General features: G+C 36.4%; 1 protein-coding gene and 1 non-coding gene across 2 annotated transcripts; one reads left to right on the top strand and one right to left on the bottom strand.

The window, feature by feature from the left end:
* Nucleotides 1-432: 432 nt before the first annotated feature.
* Nucleotides 433-4962, bottom strand: LOC146913784 (uncharacterized). Its single transcript, XM_085718547.1, has 2 exons — nt 4204-4962; nt 433-2012 (listed from the first exon to the last, which is right to left on the bottom strand). The coding sequence occupies exons 1-2, from the start codon at nt 4304-4306 to the stop codon at nt 598-600; spliced, it is 1518 nt and encodes a 505-aa protein (XP_085574673.1). The 5' UTR covers nt 4307-4962; the 3' UTR covers nt 433-597.
* A 4781-nt stretch (nt 4963-9743) lies between these two features.
* LOC146913783 (small nucleolar RNA R71) lies at nt 9744-9850 on the top strand. Its single transcript, XR_015017033.1, has one exon. It is a non-coding gene; the product is annotated as a small nucleolar RNA R71 (small nucleolar RNA).
* Nucleotides 9851-18042: the final 8192 nt, after the last annotated feature.

The following is an 18042-nucleotide window of genomic DNA, read 5'->3' as shown; positions in this document are numbered from 1 at the left end:
GGACAAGGTCCTTCATTAGCAAGATGGGAAGCAGCTCCGCATACGTCATTGGGATTGGGTCAAACTGCATCTTTGGAGCCTGTTGTCGAGGCTGTTGTTGATGTTGGCGTTCAGGCCTTTGCTGGAACTGCGGCTGATTTTGCAAAGCTACCAGTGAAACCACCAGCGTGCTCAGTCTCTCTGAATCGGCCTGGAGTGTTGTGATCTCTTGTTCAGACTGATATGTTCACTCTTTTTGTTTGCACGAGTATTGTAGGTGCGAGTTGGCTTTGGACGAGGACAGTCGGACCACTTTTGAAACAGATTGACCCTTTTTATGGAAAAGAAATATTTGTGAGACTCGAAATTGAGACAATGAAATGCAAAATGATGCATGATGCTATGCAAAAAATAGACACGCATTTTTTATATCGAAGGACTTATAAAAGCAAATTTGTAAACATCATAATTGAAAATTTCATTGAAGAATTAAAGTACGAGATAATTCCCTTTTAACAAAACTGAGCCAAGGGATAGACTCCAAAGTACATCACAAAAAGCTAGAAAATAACATAAAGTGGTGAAACAACTGGGAATATCTTGAGCTCTTGTAGTAGACTACTCCTCGAATTCTGGGTGCGCCCCTGCGAAGAAATCCATGCACTCCTTCTTGCTGATAAATTGCGCAAGCGTCGCACTTTGAGCTTGGATCTGAGCATTTTTCTCGATCAATTGTCGCTCTTTGTTGAGGAGCTCATGCTTGAGTTGCAGTATTTCCACATCTTTATCCCCTACCTCAGCCATAGCTTCTTCGTACTTCCTTTTCCAAGTAGTACACACACGGTTTAAGTCAGCCATTTTCTCCTGGTACTTCTCTTGGGTACTGAGGGGTAGGGGTAAAGGTATTGTTGGGGTAGTTGATGACAAGTACCTCGGTAGAGGGTAAGGCATTCTATGCTTAGCAGCTCTGTCGATAACCCATTGGGTATAGGTTTCATAAGTGAGGTCTGACTTATCCACCAATTGATTGCTGTTTTTCCTGCGGATGGTACGCCAAGCTTTCACGAACTGGTCTCTCATACCTTTGCTATCGGTGAGGTTGAGATAGAATGTGTCCTCTAGTGCAATGTTGCAAGGCTTTTCTTTCATAGGATACCCGAACTGGCGTCTAGCTAGGATAGGGTTGTAGCTGATTCCCCCATGAATACCGAGGAGAGGCACATTACCGAAGTCTCCACATGAGTCAATGATGGTTCCAGTGTCATAAGCTGGGTTGTACCAAACTACATCGGCTGGAGCAAGGGACATGATTTTCTCTGAGTATATGGCTTTGTCTTTAGAGAGGTAGAATTGGGGTAGGTGTGAGATGTACCACCTATAGAGTAAAGGTGCACAGCAAAGAATGGTTCCGCCCTGCTTATCGGTTCTATGGTGGATGGAGTGGTAAGTATCAGCAAGGAGAGTAGGGACAGGGTTTTTGGTGAGGAAAATTTGGATGGCATTAGCATCGACAAAACCAGTAACGTTGGGGAAAAGCACAAGGCCATATATGAGCAAGGCCAGGATGGACTCAAAAGCAACGGTATCCTTTGATGCAGCAAAAATGTTGGCTTTACTGATTAGAAATTTGGAAGTTAGCCCCTGGATTTTCTCTTTCCCTTTGGTAGTGAGGTTATCAGTTATGTCGGATATCTTGAGGTGAAGGGCTTTTGCAATATCTGATGCCTTAGGGGGCCCCTCGAGACCACTGAAAGGTATTTTGTCAAGTACTGGTAAGCCGACCAAGTAGGAATACTCTTCAAGGGTGGGGACAAGCTGGTAGTCCGGGAAGGTGAAGCAGTGAAGGAGAGGATCATAGAATTGGACCAAAGTCTTGAGGATCCCTTCGTCGAACTTTGTGTTGAGAATCTTGAGCAACTTCCCATGGTGAGACTGAAAACCTGCTGGATTAGTGATGACATCTCCTAAACTCCTCAAGCTTCCCAGATCTTGGCTTTGGAAGCTATACTTCTTAATACTCCTAGTAGCCATATCTACAATGTTTACAAAAACTTGTTTAAGTCCTTCGATATTTTTTTTAATGAGAAAAAGTTTTCATGAATGAATGCATGTATGCATGATTGTGCTAACACAAACAATGATAATATGGTGAGGTTAAGTCCACATGTTGGAGTCAAGGGTAACAATGCCATTTGGTAAGGACTATGGTTTCATTTGTAATTGTAACAAGGGTTCTACCAAGTTCCCAAATTGCAACTACCCTTATGAATATATCAGTGTATAGGAATGCTCCTAGTCCAATATAATCCACAAGGAAGTCTAGTTTGAGTGTAGTATCGCGTGACAACTAAAGTCAAGAATGCTCTTGGTTTAGCCACCGCACTACGTCCTAAAAAGGCCAAGATGGGTTAAGGGTTACTAAGGTCCACGGCTTCGACGGACACTCACATTGAAAGTAATAACGTCGACATGAATGCTCATGACAACCAGAGTACTACCTTCCGCGAGGCCTCCACCGAGTAGGGTTATCACATGTGCACATGGTCCAAGAATGCTCTTGGTATGACACTACGATTATACCCCGTCCTATCTTATATTTCTCTCAAGTCCGGGTTAGGACTTATCTCACCACTCACGTTAAAAGAAGGGAGAAAGAAGAAGAAGGGAGAACATATATATACAGGTATTTCCATCTTTTATTTTTGATTTTTTAAGCAAGTTATAGCACAAAATTTAAATAAGACCAAGTTAGGCTCAACCCTCTTAGGGGGGGTCCCCAGTGAAGTCGCCATTTCTGTCGCGTCATTTTTCGGAGATCAAGGCTATTTGATTAGCTTTTGACTCACTTGATTATTTCACGACCTTGAAAAAATTTATTTAAATTGGGGGTCCGGGGGTTGGTTACATAAAGGGAAGGTGTTAGCACCCTTTATGTCCGTAGTACTCTACGGGAACCTCTTGGTTTTATTTAATTAATGTGCTGTAACTTGCTTATTTTTGAAAATAGAGTTTGAAATGATGAAAGAAAAAGAGACCTAATTATCTACATTTTATTGATTTGGAAGGACAAAGTCCTCTGCCTACGTACCCGTGAGGGATCAAAACCTCGTAGTTCGGGGTGAAAAAAAACTGACGTTTGATTGGTTGTGTATTTTTTATTAGTTTGAAAAAAGGTTTTTTAAAATGGAAGAGCCAAATGGCAAAATGAATTTGTTTGTATTTTTTATATTAAAGAAAAATGACTTGAAATATAATTAAATTGATTGAAGTTTGATTAAGGAAAATAAAAAATAAAAAAACGTCACTTGATTTAAGATCAAGGTTTATTTAGGAAATGTTTTTGTGATTTTTGAACTATTTGCATGTTTTTGTTGTTTTTGAATGATAATACTAAGAACTAAAACTATCGGAGCAAGAAAATAAAGCGTAGCACTTTGTGGTGACGTTGGATCACCACAAAGACCATTAACCTAAGCTAGAGCATGAAAGTAAAGCATACACCCACACACGCACACATGCACCTAAACTATTACAAAAACACCTATTAATACATTCTATGGTCTGCGAGGAAATAAATAAATTACATTAAGCCTATATTTACATTCTAAATTCCATGCATGAAATAAATTAAATTACATTAAAGCCTAACTACATTCTAATCCACTATCCAATAAAATAAAAGATGATAATTAAAGATGTTAAGATAAAAAGAATGCAACATGAAATAAGATGCGATGCATGAAATAGATATAATAAAACTAAAATGCATAAAAAATAAACAAACTAGAAACGTAATGAATAGAAAGATGCATGCAAGGGGGGTGCAGAGAGTAGGCATGGGGGTGCAGGGAATAAAAATGCATACTGGGCCTTAAAAGAAGCAGGGGCGCGCATGGGCCTGGAAGGTTTGTCGGGTCAAGTTTGCATAGTACCGGGTCGGTTTTAGGAACCGACCGGTTGGGGGAGAATATATGGGTTGTTAACCCATTTTTCATTCATTTTACAGAGAGTTTCTCTCTCTACCCTCTATCTTCTCCCTCATTCTCTCTTTCTAAACCATGTTCATCTATCTTCTTCTTCTAACAGATCACTCTCTTCCCTCTCTTAAAGCTGCGTGTTCTCTTTCTCACCTCATGTGTTCTTTTTAAAACCAAAATCCCCAAATACAAATCCTTAAGTTCTATGTCTAAAAAGAAACAGAAACTAAACAAATAGAAACGCTACCTTTGATTTTCGGTTCGGACTTGATGTTGTGGTTTGAGGGATGAGCGATTCGACTCCGTTTTGTTTGAGATGGCCGGTTCTGGTGTGTTGTCCCCGCTTGCATGCCTGTCTGTTCCGTTTGTGAGAACCGGTTTATGAACCGGCCTTGTGTGTGTGCGGTTCGTGACGGCCTGAAAACGGTCTGGTTTGAACGTTGTTGATGTTTGCAGCGACTTTGAAGTTGTCCCTTAGCTTCTGTTCGTGTGTCTGAATCCGAGATTGAATGGGGTTTGTTTTCGTCTGAGTTTGGTGACGGTTCGTGATGCGTCGGTTCGGCAGATTGCTACTAGGTTGTTGATGCTTGCGATTGGATTTGTGTTGGGAACGGTCGGCTGCGTGCGTTGTGGTTTGTGTGGACTCGTCGGGTTTGAAGGTTATGTGTGTTGGGGCTGTGGATTCTGATTGTGTTGTGTGTGAATGTTGTTGGATTTTGAATTCGGCTTGGATGGATTTGAGGCCGGTACGGGTCTATGTCGTACGGTTGTTGATTTGATTTGGTGTGGACTCGATAATGCTTGCTCTTCGTGTGATTGATATGTGGCTGTGTTGTGAATTGGTTGTTGGTTTTTTTGATGATTTTTTGCAGGTTGTGATCGTGAAGATTGGTTGTGAAACAATTGGTTCTGAGAATTGGTTTACGTTGTGAAAAGTTGTGTTGCTGGGTTTCTGATTGCGGCTAATGAATTTGTCGTTGAAAATTGGCCTCCCTATTCTGTGTTGTGAGGTTCTCTTATATAGTGTTAGACTCAGGGCTAAGGTTTGTTAAAAATCTGCAGAAATCTTGTGATTGGGATGGAGAAAGAAAGGAACAGAAACGTGTTTGGATGAGGATGAAGAGAAGGAGTGCGTGTGACATGTTTGGGTGAACTTGGACCAACTTTGGACTCAATACTTAAAAATAAAAATAATGATAAAGAAACAAACAGTAAAAATAAAAAAAGGATAAACATGTATATTTTTGGATTTTATCTTCTAATTAAATAAATAAATAAAAAAGAAAATGGAAACTTGGATTTATCTAAAAGGAAATAACAAAAGAAATAAATAATAAAAAAATGACTAAGTTAAAAAACTAAAAATTAAAAATAATTAATTGATAAAAAAAATAATAATAATTTAAAAGATGGAAATAAAGACTAAAAAAGATGATGAGAGAAGAGGGCCCACTCGGACAAAATATGAGGTATTTTAAAATACCTCTTTGTCGAATTTTTAACTGAAAATCGGAGATCGGTCGTGGTTAAACGACATATGAAGGTAGGGTTCAACGACACGTGTCAGTGGTATCTTAGGTCAAAAATTGGGGTATGACAGATGCCCCTATTTAAGTTTCTTCGTCCGGAGATTTGAAGATGTAATCTTTGATTCGATCGGACGGAAGAGACTTAAATAAAAAGTACACCAATTTTGGACCTAAGATGCTATGAATGCTTGTGAAATGCTTGTATGAATGCAGGACGACAAAGATGATTTGAATGGAATGAGAAACAACAACGGGATACCCAAATTCGTTGAAGAAAAAAGGGATCCGACTCCGCTAGGGGAATGTAGTTTTACTGGGGGAAATGATTGTCTACTACCGTATTGGTTTGGGACGATAGCTTAATGGAGACAACACTTTTAGCGACATCTCTGAAACAGCTAACGCTGGGGACGACACTTTTTGAAATTGAAATTGAAATTGATTAGCGACATCTCTAAAACAGCTAACGCTGAGGATGACACTGAAAAAAAATAAAATGTGATTTCAAACTGAAACGTGACGAAAGGTAAACTCAAGCGGTCCGTTGTTTAGGACTGGCAGCTTGAACATGATGAAAAGGTAAACTCAAGCGGTCCGTTGTTTAGGACTGGCAGCTTGAAACAAGACAAAAAGGTAAACTCAAGCTGTCCGTTGTTTAGGACTTGCCACTTGACACAAGATAAAATGTAGACTCAAGTTGTCCGTTGTTTAGGACTTGCCACTTGAAACAAGATAAAATGTAGACTCAAGCTGTCCGTTGTTTAGGACTTGCCACTTGAAACAAGATAAAAGGTAGACTCAAAGTCTAACAAGCCACTAGCGTACCAATTTGAAGGTAAACTGAACAGGAACAACGGACAAACATCAAAGACACAAAGTCAACAATGAAAAATGATCAAGATCATATGCAAACCGTTCAAAGCCAAAGCCTTGCGCCAGCAAACACAAACATCTACGCTACCACTCACATGCCCTCGCGTCAGCAAGAACCAACATCGCAGAACATCCCACACCCCACAATGCCAAGGCACGCAAGCATATGGAAGCATCCAAGAAGGCCGACTCCGCTCCACTAAGCTCGAAAATTAAAGAGACGCACAAGTTTTTCCGATGAGCGACCAACACGGCTATGTTTATTGACCTGCACTGCTAGTAAGCAAATGCTAGTCGCCCCGCAGCATTACAAGGGCACAAGTTTTTACAAGGGTACAAGTTTTTCCGAGGAGGGACCAACACGGCTATGTTTCTTGACCCGCACTGCATGTAAGCAAATGCTAGTTGCCCCGCAGCATTAAAAGGGCACAAGTTTTTCCGAGAAGGGACAGGCACAGGTTTTTGACTAGCTACGCTAGCCACCCCACCATGCCTGGGAGTGAGAACGAGGGAGAACTTTTGATTTACCATGACCAAGACAGTGTTTGGCCAAGACGAGGCATGAACAAACGCTGAACTGCATGTTTGGCTTGTGCCTGCCCAAGTCAAGAACATCAAGATTTCCCCCTCTTTCCCACCAAATCCCCCTAAATTCATCAAAAAGATCCGAATTTATCAAAAAGATTTGATGAAAACAGCTCAAATTGATGAAAATAGGGCAGCTTGTTGCAAGCATGTTATCTATCTTTTGTAAAAACAATGGAACTTAAAAACTCATAGGTGAAATTCTCATAACCCCTCATAGTGCTCAACATATCAGTCCATCCTAGGTTTCCTAGCAAACTATTAACATCATCTCTAAGCTCTAGCATATTCAAACTATGAGAATCAGGATATCTAGAAGGATGCAAGGGTTTAGAGATTAGAATTTTATACCTATCCCTTTGCTTGTTGTCTTTGAACTTGATTCCATGATTCTTTTCTTGTGCTTGCCTCTTTGGTGGAGGTCCTCGTGAAGATCTTGCTGGTTCTTTTCCACTTCTCCTTGAAGCCATTGACCATAACCTTGGGTTGACTTTGTGTGGTTTGGAGGAAGGTTAGGGTTTGGAAAGATTTTTGGTGGAAAAGGTTGGTTTAATTTAGGGTTGGTGTTTGAGTAATGCTTACGAGTTTAGTTGTGGAGATTGGTTAAGAATTTGTGGTTTTTAGGTTAGGTTAAAAGGAATATGAATTTGGTGAATTATGGGTTTGGGTGGATGAAAGTTGTTTACGATTGGTGGGTTTCATTTAGAATGATGTTTGGTATTGATTTGGTGAAGAATTTGATTGATTTGGTGAAGATTTGATGGAGATGTGAAGGTTTGAAGTTTGATGGTTATGGAGGTTTTAGAGAGAAGTTTGAAGGATGAGAGATATTTGTGTTTGAGAATGAGGGAAGAAGAAGAGAAAAATTTATGTTATAGTGCACTAGGGATCGGGCACGGCCGTGCCAACCTCAGCACGGGTCGTGCCAACATTCTGTGAGTTGGACTTTTGTTTGGCTTTCAAAATCTGGCACGGTCGTGCCAACCTTAGCACGGGTCGTGCCAACCTTCTGGTCCAGGGGGCTTCAAAATTTTCAACTTTATCGAATCATACTTGGACAATTACCTACAAAACAACTTAAAACAACGGAAAACAAATGAAACTAAAGCAAATAAAGGTGTGGGTTGCCTCCCACTAAGCGCTCGTTTAAAGTCATTAGCTTGACGGTTAGAAAGTGTCCTTAGAATGGATCAAAGAGATCATATTGTGTAGATGACGCTATGAAGCGTTCTTTCACATCATGATCTTTAAGCATGCAACAAGAGTAAAGGGCGGGACCTTTCATAACATTTTCCAACTCATATCCTACCATTTTATCACTCACTTGAAAGACAATCCTACCATTTTTAACATCAACAAGAGCTCCCGTAGTGGCGAGGAAAGGTCTACCTAGGATTATAGGGACGTCATCGTCCTCTTCAATGTCAAGGACCACAAAATCAGTTGGGATGTATATCCCTTCTATCTTAACAGGTATGTCTTCGACAAATCCAACTAGTTTCATAGTAGAACGATCAGCTAACTTTAAGACTAACTCGGTAGGCCTCAACTCTCCTATCCCTATCCTCTTAAAGAAGGACAAAGTCAACAAACTAACACTAGCTCCTAAGTCGCATAAGGCTTTGTTAATAGTCTCACTTCCAATCACACAAGGTATGGCAAAGCTACCTGGGTCTCTAAGCTTAGGAGGTGTCTTTTTGATGATTGCACTACATTCCTTAGTCAAGGCTATTGTCTCGTGATGTTCTATAGCCTTTTTCTTTGAAAAAATTTCTTTTAAAAACTTAGCATATAGGGGCATCCGAGACAAAGCTTCTGCAAAGGGAATTTTAATGCAAATTTTCTTAAGTATGTTGACAAATTTATCAAATTTACCTTCCAAGTTGAGCTTAGCAAGTTTTAAAGGGGAAGAAGTTTTGGTCTCATCAAGTGGTTTCTCAATCTCTATCACTATTTTATCACCTAAAAGCTTGACACTTTCTTTCCCAATGTTTTTAACCTTAGCAATAGTTTCTCCTAACTTACTACCCCCAAAAGAAATAGCATTAACTTGGGCTTTGGGATTGGCTTCGGTTTGACCAGGAAAGATTCCCGGTGTTTGAGAAAGGGTAGCCACTTGTTGGGCCACTTGGGCGATTTGGGTTTCAAGCATTTTAGAATGAGTAGCAATAGAATCAACTTTGGTATTGAGTTTGGAAAGAGAATCATTCAGAAATCCAGGTTGGTTACTTGAAGCTGTTTAGATTGATTTGCAATAGTATTCTCTATTAAAAATTCCAAATTTGATTTCTGAGCGACTCCCTGATTGATTGCATAGTCAGGTGGTGTTACTTGTCCATAAGGATTTTGAGGATTTTTGTAAAAGTTTTGGTTTTGCCTCATCCCTTGGTTGTATTGAGCATAGTTCAATTGCTCAGTACCATTAATAGCACTACCTAGTTAGCAATCAACACCAATATGACTAGATATACCACAGATTTCACAAGAAGGAGATGTAGAAGCAGAAGTGATAGCACTAACATTTAATTTTTCAAACTTTTGGTTTAGTGCATCAATCTTAGCAGCAAGGTGATCATAGTTAGAGACTTCGTACATACCTGCCTCCTTTTTGGAGGGTGGAGAATTAGTGACGACTCTCTCATCAGTCCATTTGTAGTTATTTTGAGTCATGTCTTCAATCAAGGCATATGCTTCTGTGTAATTCTTGTTCATTAGAGCTCCACCTGCAGCTGCATCAACAGACATCTTAGTGGTATAAGACAGGCCATTATAAAAGGTGTGGACTATGAGCCACTTCTCTAAACCATGATGGGGACAAAGTCTAAGCATTTCTTTGAAACGCTCCCACGCATCATAAAGAGACTCCCCATCTTTTTGATTGAACCGTGTGATTTGGTCTCTTAGTTTAGCAGTTTTAGAGGGGGGAAAGAATCGGGCAAGGAATGCTTGCCTCATTTGATCCTATGAAGTAATGGAACCGACTTCAAGGGAATGGAACCAAGCGTTAGCTCTATCCCTTAAGGAAAAGGGAAAGAGATGAAGTCTTACGGCTTCTTGGTTCTCTTTTATGGTTCAACTGATTCTTAGAAAAACAGAGATGTGAAGATTGGGATCCTCGGCGGGGGATCCCGAAAACTGATTTTGCTGCACCAAGTTAAGTAGGGCAGGCTTGATTTCAAAGCTGTCATCCTCAACCGTTGGGTACACAATAATAGCTTGTGGCTCAGCCGTAGACGGCGTTGCATACTCTTTGAGAGTGCGATCAGCCATGGTGGTATTATTTTGTGCGTCTCTCTTTCTTTTATGTAAAAACCTTTCGATCTCGGGAATGAATTTGACAAGATTTCTAGTTTTTCACATAAAAGGTTGAGAACCCAAGAAATTAACGGCAACAGAAAAATAAAAATAAAATAAAAAGAAGAAAGAAAAGGAAATCTAATTACTAAGAAAAAGTTAATCAAATTAGTTAACTCCCCGGCAACGGCGCCAAAAACTTGATGGGATAAACTGCAACCTATATCACTAATTTCTATTTCTTTCTCTCCAATGGCTCCTAAATCTCACATATATTTTTTTTAAAATTAACTCATCAAAGAATATTGATTTCTTCACTTTGCAACTCTTCTACGAGTACATGTGATCACTAAATAGAGCTTCTCTATCATTTTTACTTATTTTCTTCTAATTCTCTGATGGGATAAACAGCAAGTGCACAGTCTATCGAAGTAGTAATAAAAGAGAGTATCGTTCCGACAGGGAGTTGTACAATTTAATTAACTTTTAGAGAATGATTAGAGGAGAAGAAAGATTGTAGAGTAGTTGGTTTCAGTTGGTCGAAAGTAAATATAATATAAAAAGAGCCTTGGGATTATTGGTTCATCGTAACGACGAATCCTTCACAAACCAACCCTTAAACTTATAACTTTACGTTGGTCCTAATTTCTAAAGACAAGTTTCTCTTTAGCGTATCAAAGCTTCTTTCGAAGTTAGTGAGTGTGCTCCTCCAACAACCACACCTATTCTCATGGGTGATTGCCTTTGGAACCCTTGAAGATCGAAACTTTATATGTCTCAAGGTTTGCTAGACTATTCTCATGTTTCGCAATCCTTGTCTAAATTCACTTATTCGAATATCAAAGCTCCACTTTCGTTTTATGAATTGATATTTGGAATAATGAATTAACAATTATCAAACTCTCCACTTTCGCTTCCACGGGTTGATAATGGTTAATTCATGTTAAAACGGTGAATTTATATTAGAAATTAGGGTTACATAAAATTAGGGTTTAAGGCTTGGTTTGATTCGGATTACGTCATTAGACTTATCCAACAATCCCAAGACAAAGAAGTCTATTCACTCATGCTTATCGTAGACATAGAGAAGAAGAGAGAAAGCATAAAGTAAATAACAAGGAAGTAAAGAAATAAAAGAAGAACTTTATTAAGAAAGACAATTGTCACTTATTGAATTCCAAGAAATAAAGATGAATATTTGTGATGGCAAGCTACTCTATTTATAGTTTACATTCGACTTAAAATCTAAGCAGCTACATGGGCTTTTCGGTAAAACTAAAACAGAGTTGCGTAAGTCCTAAGCAAAAGCAGCAAAAGGCCATCCTGGGAGGTGGCACGGCCGTGCCAACCTTAGCATGGGCCATGCCAAGCTTCTGACTTGGGGAAGACATATTTTTGTCTCCGAATCTTCGTATTTTTGCTCCAAATCAGCTCCAGACTCCTTTCTTTTGCTCCAAGACTCAATCCATCAAATATTCGTTCCTGATATATAATAATATGTAATTTAAGTAAAATAATTCAAAAAGGAAATAATATTAAAATAAAATAAGCTTAAATCTAAATAAAACGATACTAAATATTATACTAAATCTAGCTAATTATTGACTCATCATTCTCCATTTTCTTCCTATGGATTCTTTCATTTCCCTCCACTTTCAATGTATATTGCTTTTTATTTTTGACTCAATCAATTTATGTTTCTCGATACGAATTTCACTTGACAGTATACTTATTGTGCAATGACTTAAATGATTTTTTCAAGTCAAGACATCTTAGGTATCAATAGTAGATAAAGTCTTCCACATTTGATGCAACATCACAACATGAATTCCAAAACCCTGTAGGGAATAATGATTAAATTTTTTTCTTCTTCTTTTTTATGTGCATATTGCTTCAGAAAGTATAACATAAATATGTAGTCATTTTTCTTTTGTGATTCATGTTTCGGATGTTGGTGAAAGAACTGCAACAATCATTATTTCTTTCCTACTTATATGTCATATTCAAATGTCGGTAATTATCTTATTCATATGGAAGACCTAATTTGTTTTATGATTATTTTTATATACTTTTGTGCATTATCCCAACGAATTTTTACCGATCCTAATATAAACATATTTGTTGTGATCTTCATATAAACATGGAGATGTTTTACTTTAAAAGAAAATGAAAAAAAATAAGCGTTCATGCAACAGACTTGATATAAACATTGTGATAGCAAATAGCCAATACTCTCTATTTCAAATGAGATCTACTTTGAATACTTACATTGTAACTATTTATCCTTTTCCATAAACTTTTGTGAAAGTAGTCTATTTATCATTTAAAAATTGCTTAAAATTAGTTTGTTGAACATCAAAATCCAGAAAACACTGTTCTTGATTAATCGATGTATAAGGCTCTGAAAAAAATAGTAACCTTTTTTAAAAGTACTCTATTGTAATTAAAATGTAGTTGAATTTGAGATTGACATTCAATTTTTTATATATATAAATAAATTTAATTTTGTTTTTGATATGGATGATAAAAAATATATTCAAAATTAAAACCTAAACATTGGCATATTTTAAAAGATTATATATTTTTTTTTTTACCAAAAGAGGTGCAAAACTCCTCCTTAGATATATGGATAAAAGAAAACGTTCTCAAACAAGGAAAAAAAGAAACAGAAGAAATACAACAAAGGGAAATAAACAAGAAAAAAAACAAGAAAAATGGCAAGGAAAGAAACGAAACCCACATATAGAATTAAACTCAATTTGGACCCTAGAATAGGTATTATGAACCTGAAAACTTTTATGTACATTCTTTTGCTTAGTCTTGGACACTTCAATGAAAGACACTTCTCTTACAACATAACGGTTCTTCAAGTAGTTGTCAGTTTTCTCTCTTTCTTCCTCATCAAAATAAATTTGAGGCTCGCTGAAAGATTATTTAAGAATAGGGAAAAATTATATTATTGTTATATTGACAATAATAAAAATTATATTTTAAAGGAGAATTAGTCAAAAAAAATTGAAGGAGAATTGAATGAAAATTAGAATTGAGAAATAACCCAGTGTTTTTTCAAATTTCAATTTTACTAATTTTCTACAAAGTTTATTTTTACAAAGAAATTTAAATAACGTCATGTGTTTTAATAATATAATGTACGTAAATGTCCCTTAATAAATAAAAGGCTTAATTGCAGTTTTAGCCCCCTAACTTTCCCAAAGTTGCGATTTTGGCCCCCTAAGAAAAAAAACTACAAAACCGCCCCTAAATTTTGCAAATGTAGCAGTTTTGGCCCCCAAGGCAAATAAAAAATAAAAAAATGACACGTGGCATCTCACTTAGGGTGACACGTCAGCGTAGACCAAGTCAAAATTGGCCTTGGGGGCTAAAACTGCCACAGTTGCAAAACATAGGGGGCGGTTTTGTAGTTTTTTTTCTTAGGGGGTCAAAATCGCAACTTTGGAAAAATTAGAGGGCTAAAACTGCAATTAAGCATAAATAAAAAAATACTATTTAACTCATATAGGCCTAATTTTATAAATAAAAATGTACACGTGATAACCCATTAATGATCATTGTAGCATAATGATTCATAGCGTATAACCTTTAATACAGTTATTCGAAAAACAAAAATCACAAAAGATTTTTTTTTTTTGTAAAAGAAAATTTATGGTGAGGGAATGGTGCATTCCTACAAAGTATAGTCGAATTAGAGATGAATTTTACGAAAATATTTACATTTATCTATCTTTAAGGACACTAATGGAATTCGAAACCCGAAATCTCAAGTTCTGAAGCATGTATTTTTACTACTACACTTAACACATAGAGTTGAAAAATACCAATGAATTAGAAAATTGATTTTTTATTTAAAATTAATTATGACAAATGACATACTCTTTATACCCAAGCGGAAGAGTTTTTGGTTTAATAGTTCTTGCTAATTGAGATTGATTGGTCTGTGAGGCAAATATGTGAGTGATAAGTTGATGAATCTAGCGAATGGTGATAATTTTGGTGTTTAGGAGTTGTTCAATCCTCCTCCTTGGTTCTAAAAACAACGTTGGTTTGACTAAAAACTCTATTGATATCACTCATGCTAAAAAAATGTTTATTATATGATGGAGTTAGCAGAGAACCATATTTTGTCAACATTTTGAAAAATATCACTAGAAAAAAAAAATTAAATATGATGTTTGTTTGATATCTATTTTGTTGGTTTGAAGGGCTATACCCCGACAGTGTTTGACTCGTCCCCAAGTAATGTTATTCCCAATGAAGATTGTTGAATGCTTGTAACGTGAATGTTGGGCCGCTTTCTTTGGACCTGCCCAATCTTGTCTCAACGGTCTTACCATTATACTGTCATATGAGTCTCATACGCATACATTCATTCATCCATACATAGCACGCATACGATATCATTCATATATAGTTATATTATTTTCCGGTGTCTTACTCCAATACATGAAAATGTCATCCACAATGTGTTTGATTCAAGTTCCAGTGGCAGATCTCACCAATTAATTCTTGTACCGGTAGCTGTTGATTTTTACCCTATGGTCGTTACTCTTGTGAAGGTAACTGACGGTTTTTCTTCCTGTATGTGGTCGTTACTCCTGTAAAGGTAACTGATGGTATTTCTTTCTGTATGTTGGTCGTTACTCCTGTGAAGGTAACTGACGGTTTTTCTTCCTGTATGTGGTCGTTACTCCTGTAAAGGTAACTGATGGTATTTCTTTCCGTATGTTGGTCGTTACCCCTGTGAAGGTAACTAACAGTATTTCTTTCCGTATGTGGTCGTTACTCCTGTGAAGGTGACTGACGGTATTTCTTTCTGTATGTGGTCGTTACTCCTGTGAAGGTAATTGACGGTATTTCCTTTCCGTATGTTGGTTGTTACCCCAGTAAAGGTAATTGATGGTATATTTCCTTTCCGTATGTTGGTCGTTATCCCTGTGAAGGTAACTAGCGGTATTTCTTTCTGTATGTGGTCGTTACTCCTGTGAAGGTAACTGACGGTATTTCTTTATGTATGTTGGTCGTTACCCCAGTAAAGGTAATTGACGGTATTTCCTTTCCATATGTTGGTCTTTACCCGTAAAGGTAATAGACAGTATTTCTTTTCGTAAGTTCGTCTTTACCGCAGTAATGGTAATAGGCAGTATTTCATTTCGTATGTTCAGTCTTTCCTCCCCATTAATACTTATCAGTTTGTTCCCCAGTCAGTATGTGTCCTTTGTCTTTGCATTTGTAATTGCATCGCAGGCATTTGTATTGTTACATTCATGAGCATTGCATTCTCAGTATTTCAATTGGTCAAAATTAGCGTACTTAGTATTTAAGCCTCTTCGACCCGTTGATTTAAAATTTATTCATTTAAATCTTCGTTACGGAGAAACTTAAATAGGGGCATTTGTCATACCCTAATTTTTGACCAATTAATTTTTTTTCCGCATTTTAAATCAGTCACGTTTTTATTCGTATTTTAGTCAGTTAAACGTTTCTATTCGTATTTTAGCTCGTCAAAATATCTTTATTCGTATTTGAAGTAGTTAATAATTTTATTCATATTTTCGTTGTTTAAAATATTTTTTTCATTCGCTTTTTCAAACAGTTAAATATTTTTATCGTTGTTATTTATAATTTTTTTAGTTATTTAAAATTTTTCTAGTCGCATTTTAATTAGTTAAAATCTTTTATCCGTATTTTGAGTAGTTAAAAGTTCCGCTCGTATTTTGAGTAGTTAAAGTTTTCTCCGTATTTTCATTTATTTAAAATCTTTTTGCACAAATTTGTAGATAATTAAAATTTTCCTTTTTGCTTTTAGTTAAAATTTCTTTTCCGTTCGTATGTTAAACATTCAAAAGATTTGTCCGCATTTTAAAACACTGTATTTTTTTTAGTCATCTCAGTCAAAATTTCGGCAGAGAGCTATTTTAAAATACCTTATTTTGGTTACCAAAAGGGACAATTTTCATTTTGGTTTTATTATTTTATTCTAGTTTTTTTTATTTATTTATTTATTTACTTTTTAGTTTTTATATGTATATGTTTGTTATAATGTCACTCACGTGACAGTCTCTTGTCCCACCATAACCTTTTTTTTTCATTTATTTATTTATTTATTTATTTTGGTCCAGTCTATGTGTCCTTCTACCATTGGCCTTTGCAGTCTTTTTCCCCAAGTTTCAGTCAGGGGCAATTTTGTCATTACAATGTATCAGAGATAAACTTTATTTTTTTATTATAAAAGCCTATCACAGTCAGAAAACGCGTCAGAGTTATTTCAGCAGTCACATCACAAACACTATTCAATTTTCTCATTCTTCTCTTTTGGATCAAACACCAAAAAATATCAACAATCCTCATGAACATCATGAACACATCATGAATTTTCATCCATAAAAAAAAATTCAGCAACACAATAACCACAAAAATCATCATCAATCAACACTATTATCACAAAATCGAACCGGAACACCACCGGATTTAGCAAGCCGCGGCGGCAGCTTTCCAAGAAGGAGGAAGGAGAAGAGCTCGCGAATTTAGATTTTTGAAAAAAGGTTCCAATCGGAGTAGATCTAAGTTTTTATTTCAAATTTTATTTTTGAACAAAGATGAACAAACAACCAGCAACAATACATGACAATGGGGGAGAAGAAAAATGGATGTTTAAAAGTGCAAAAAAAAAATGTTGATTCGGACAAAAAAAAATTCTGGCGGCGGTGGCTACTGTGCATTCTGTTTTAAATTGTGTGTTTGCTGCTTATTGTGCATCTGTGGAACTCCAGGACTAGGCCGTTGGATCTCAGATCCAACGCCCCAGGATGCTCCTGTTGAAATACAATGCACTGTCCTTACTTTTTATGGTGTGCTGTGTTTATTTTAAAACCTTTAGATTGATCTAGTGGATGTGATGAACCTTTTAGTGATTAAATTTGGACCCCTTGATGCATCAAGTGGTCCAGATTTAATTCAACTGAGCTTGCCTATTTTTATTCCTAAAATTTATTTTCATCTTTTCAAACTTTCTAGCTTTTAAATTTGTTTTTTAATTACTTATTTTTGTTATTTTTTCTTGATTTTTGCTTATTTTTATTCCTATTTTTCTTGATTTTTGCTTTTAAAATTTACTTTTAAGTTTGTTTCATGTTCAATTTATTTTGTGTTTATATATGTTTTAATTTTGCTTAGAATTATTGCATGCATATTTAATTTTCATCATCCATTTTATTATTGCTATTGGTTTAGTATGTATAATTAGGTAATTGATGTAATTTATTTTTGTACATTTTTATTTCTTGCCATAGAATGTATCTAGGAGGGCATGTAATAATGTAGTAACACATGCACCGACACATGCACCGCTACTATACCACTTTATTTACCGTTTTACGCTCGTTTTATTTTTTACACCGTTACGCTAGTTTACCGTTAGTTTAGAAAAATCTTTTCTCAAAAAAATCAAGTGTGTCAAACTTCAAAGTATTTTCCTAATAAACCTTGGTCCATAACCCAAGTGTTTTCCTTTTATTTTCTTAATCAAAAGTTCAATCAATTTAACATCCACATTAGACATGAGTTTCTTGCAATTAAAATTAACCAACTTCATCGTATTTTTCTCTCATGCCTTGAGGCCTCTTATCTCTTCTTAAATCCTGTTTTTCAAAAAAAAAAATGATAAAATCAATCCAACTCACTAATTTTTGAGAGAGAACTACAATGATTTTGATTCCATTTGTGGATATGTAGGCAAATGATTTTATTCCTTCCAAATCAAATAAAAATAACCAAAAACATAGTTCTTC

This window comes from Medicago sativa, chromosome 6, assembly GCF_051527215.1.
Source record: "Medicago sativa cultivar Bolivia chromosome 6, Bolivia_mono, whole genome shotgun sequence".
Lineage (NCBI taxonomy): Eukaryota > Viridiplantae > Streptophyta > Magnoliopsida > Fabales > Fabaceae > Medicago > Medicago sativa.
Note: the sequence above shows the minus strand (reverse complement) of the source record. Positions and strands in the feature narration are given on the sequence as shown.

Coding starts and splice junctions, on each gene's coding strand:
- LOC146913784 (XM_085718547.1), bottom strand. CDS start 4,306: ATGCAAGCGGGGACAACACACCAGAACCGGCCATCTCAAACAAAACGG. Junction 2,013..4,203: donor GTCCGAACCGAAAATCAAAG/GTAGCGTTTCTA, acceptor TAAACATTGTAG/ATATGGCTACTAGGAGTATT.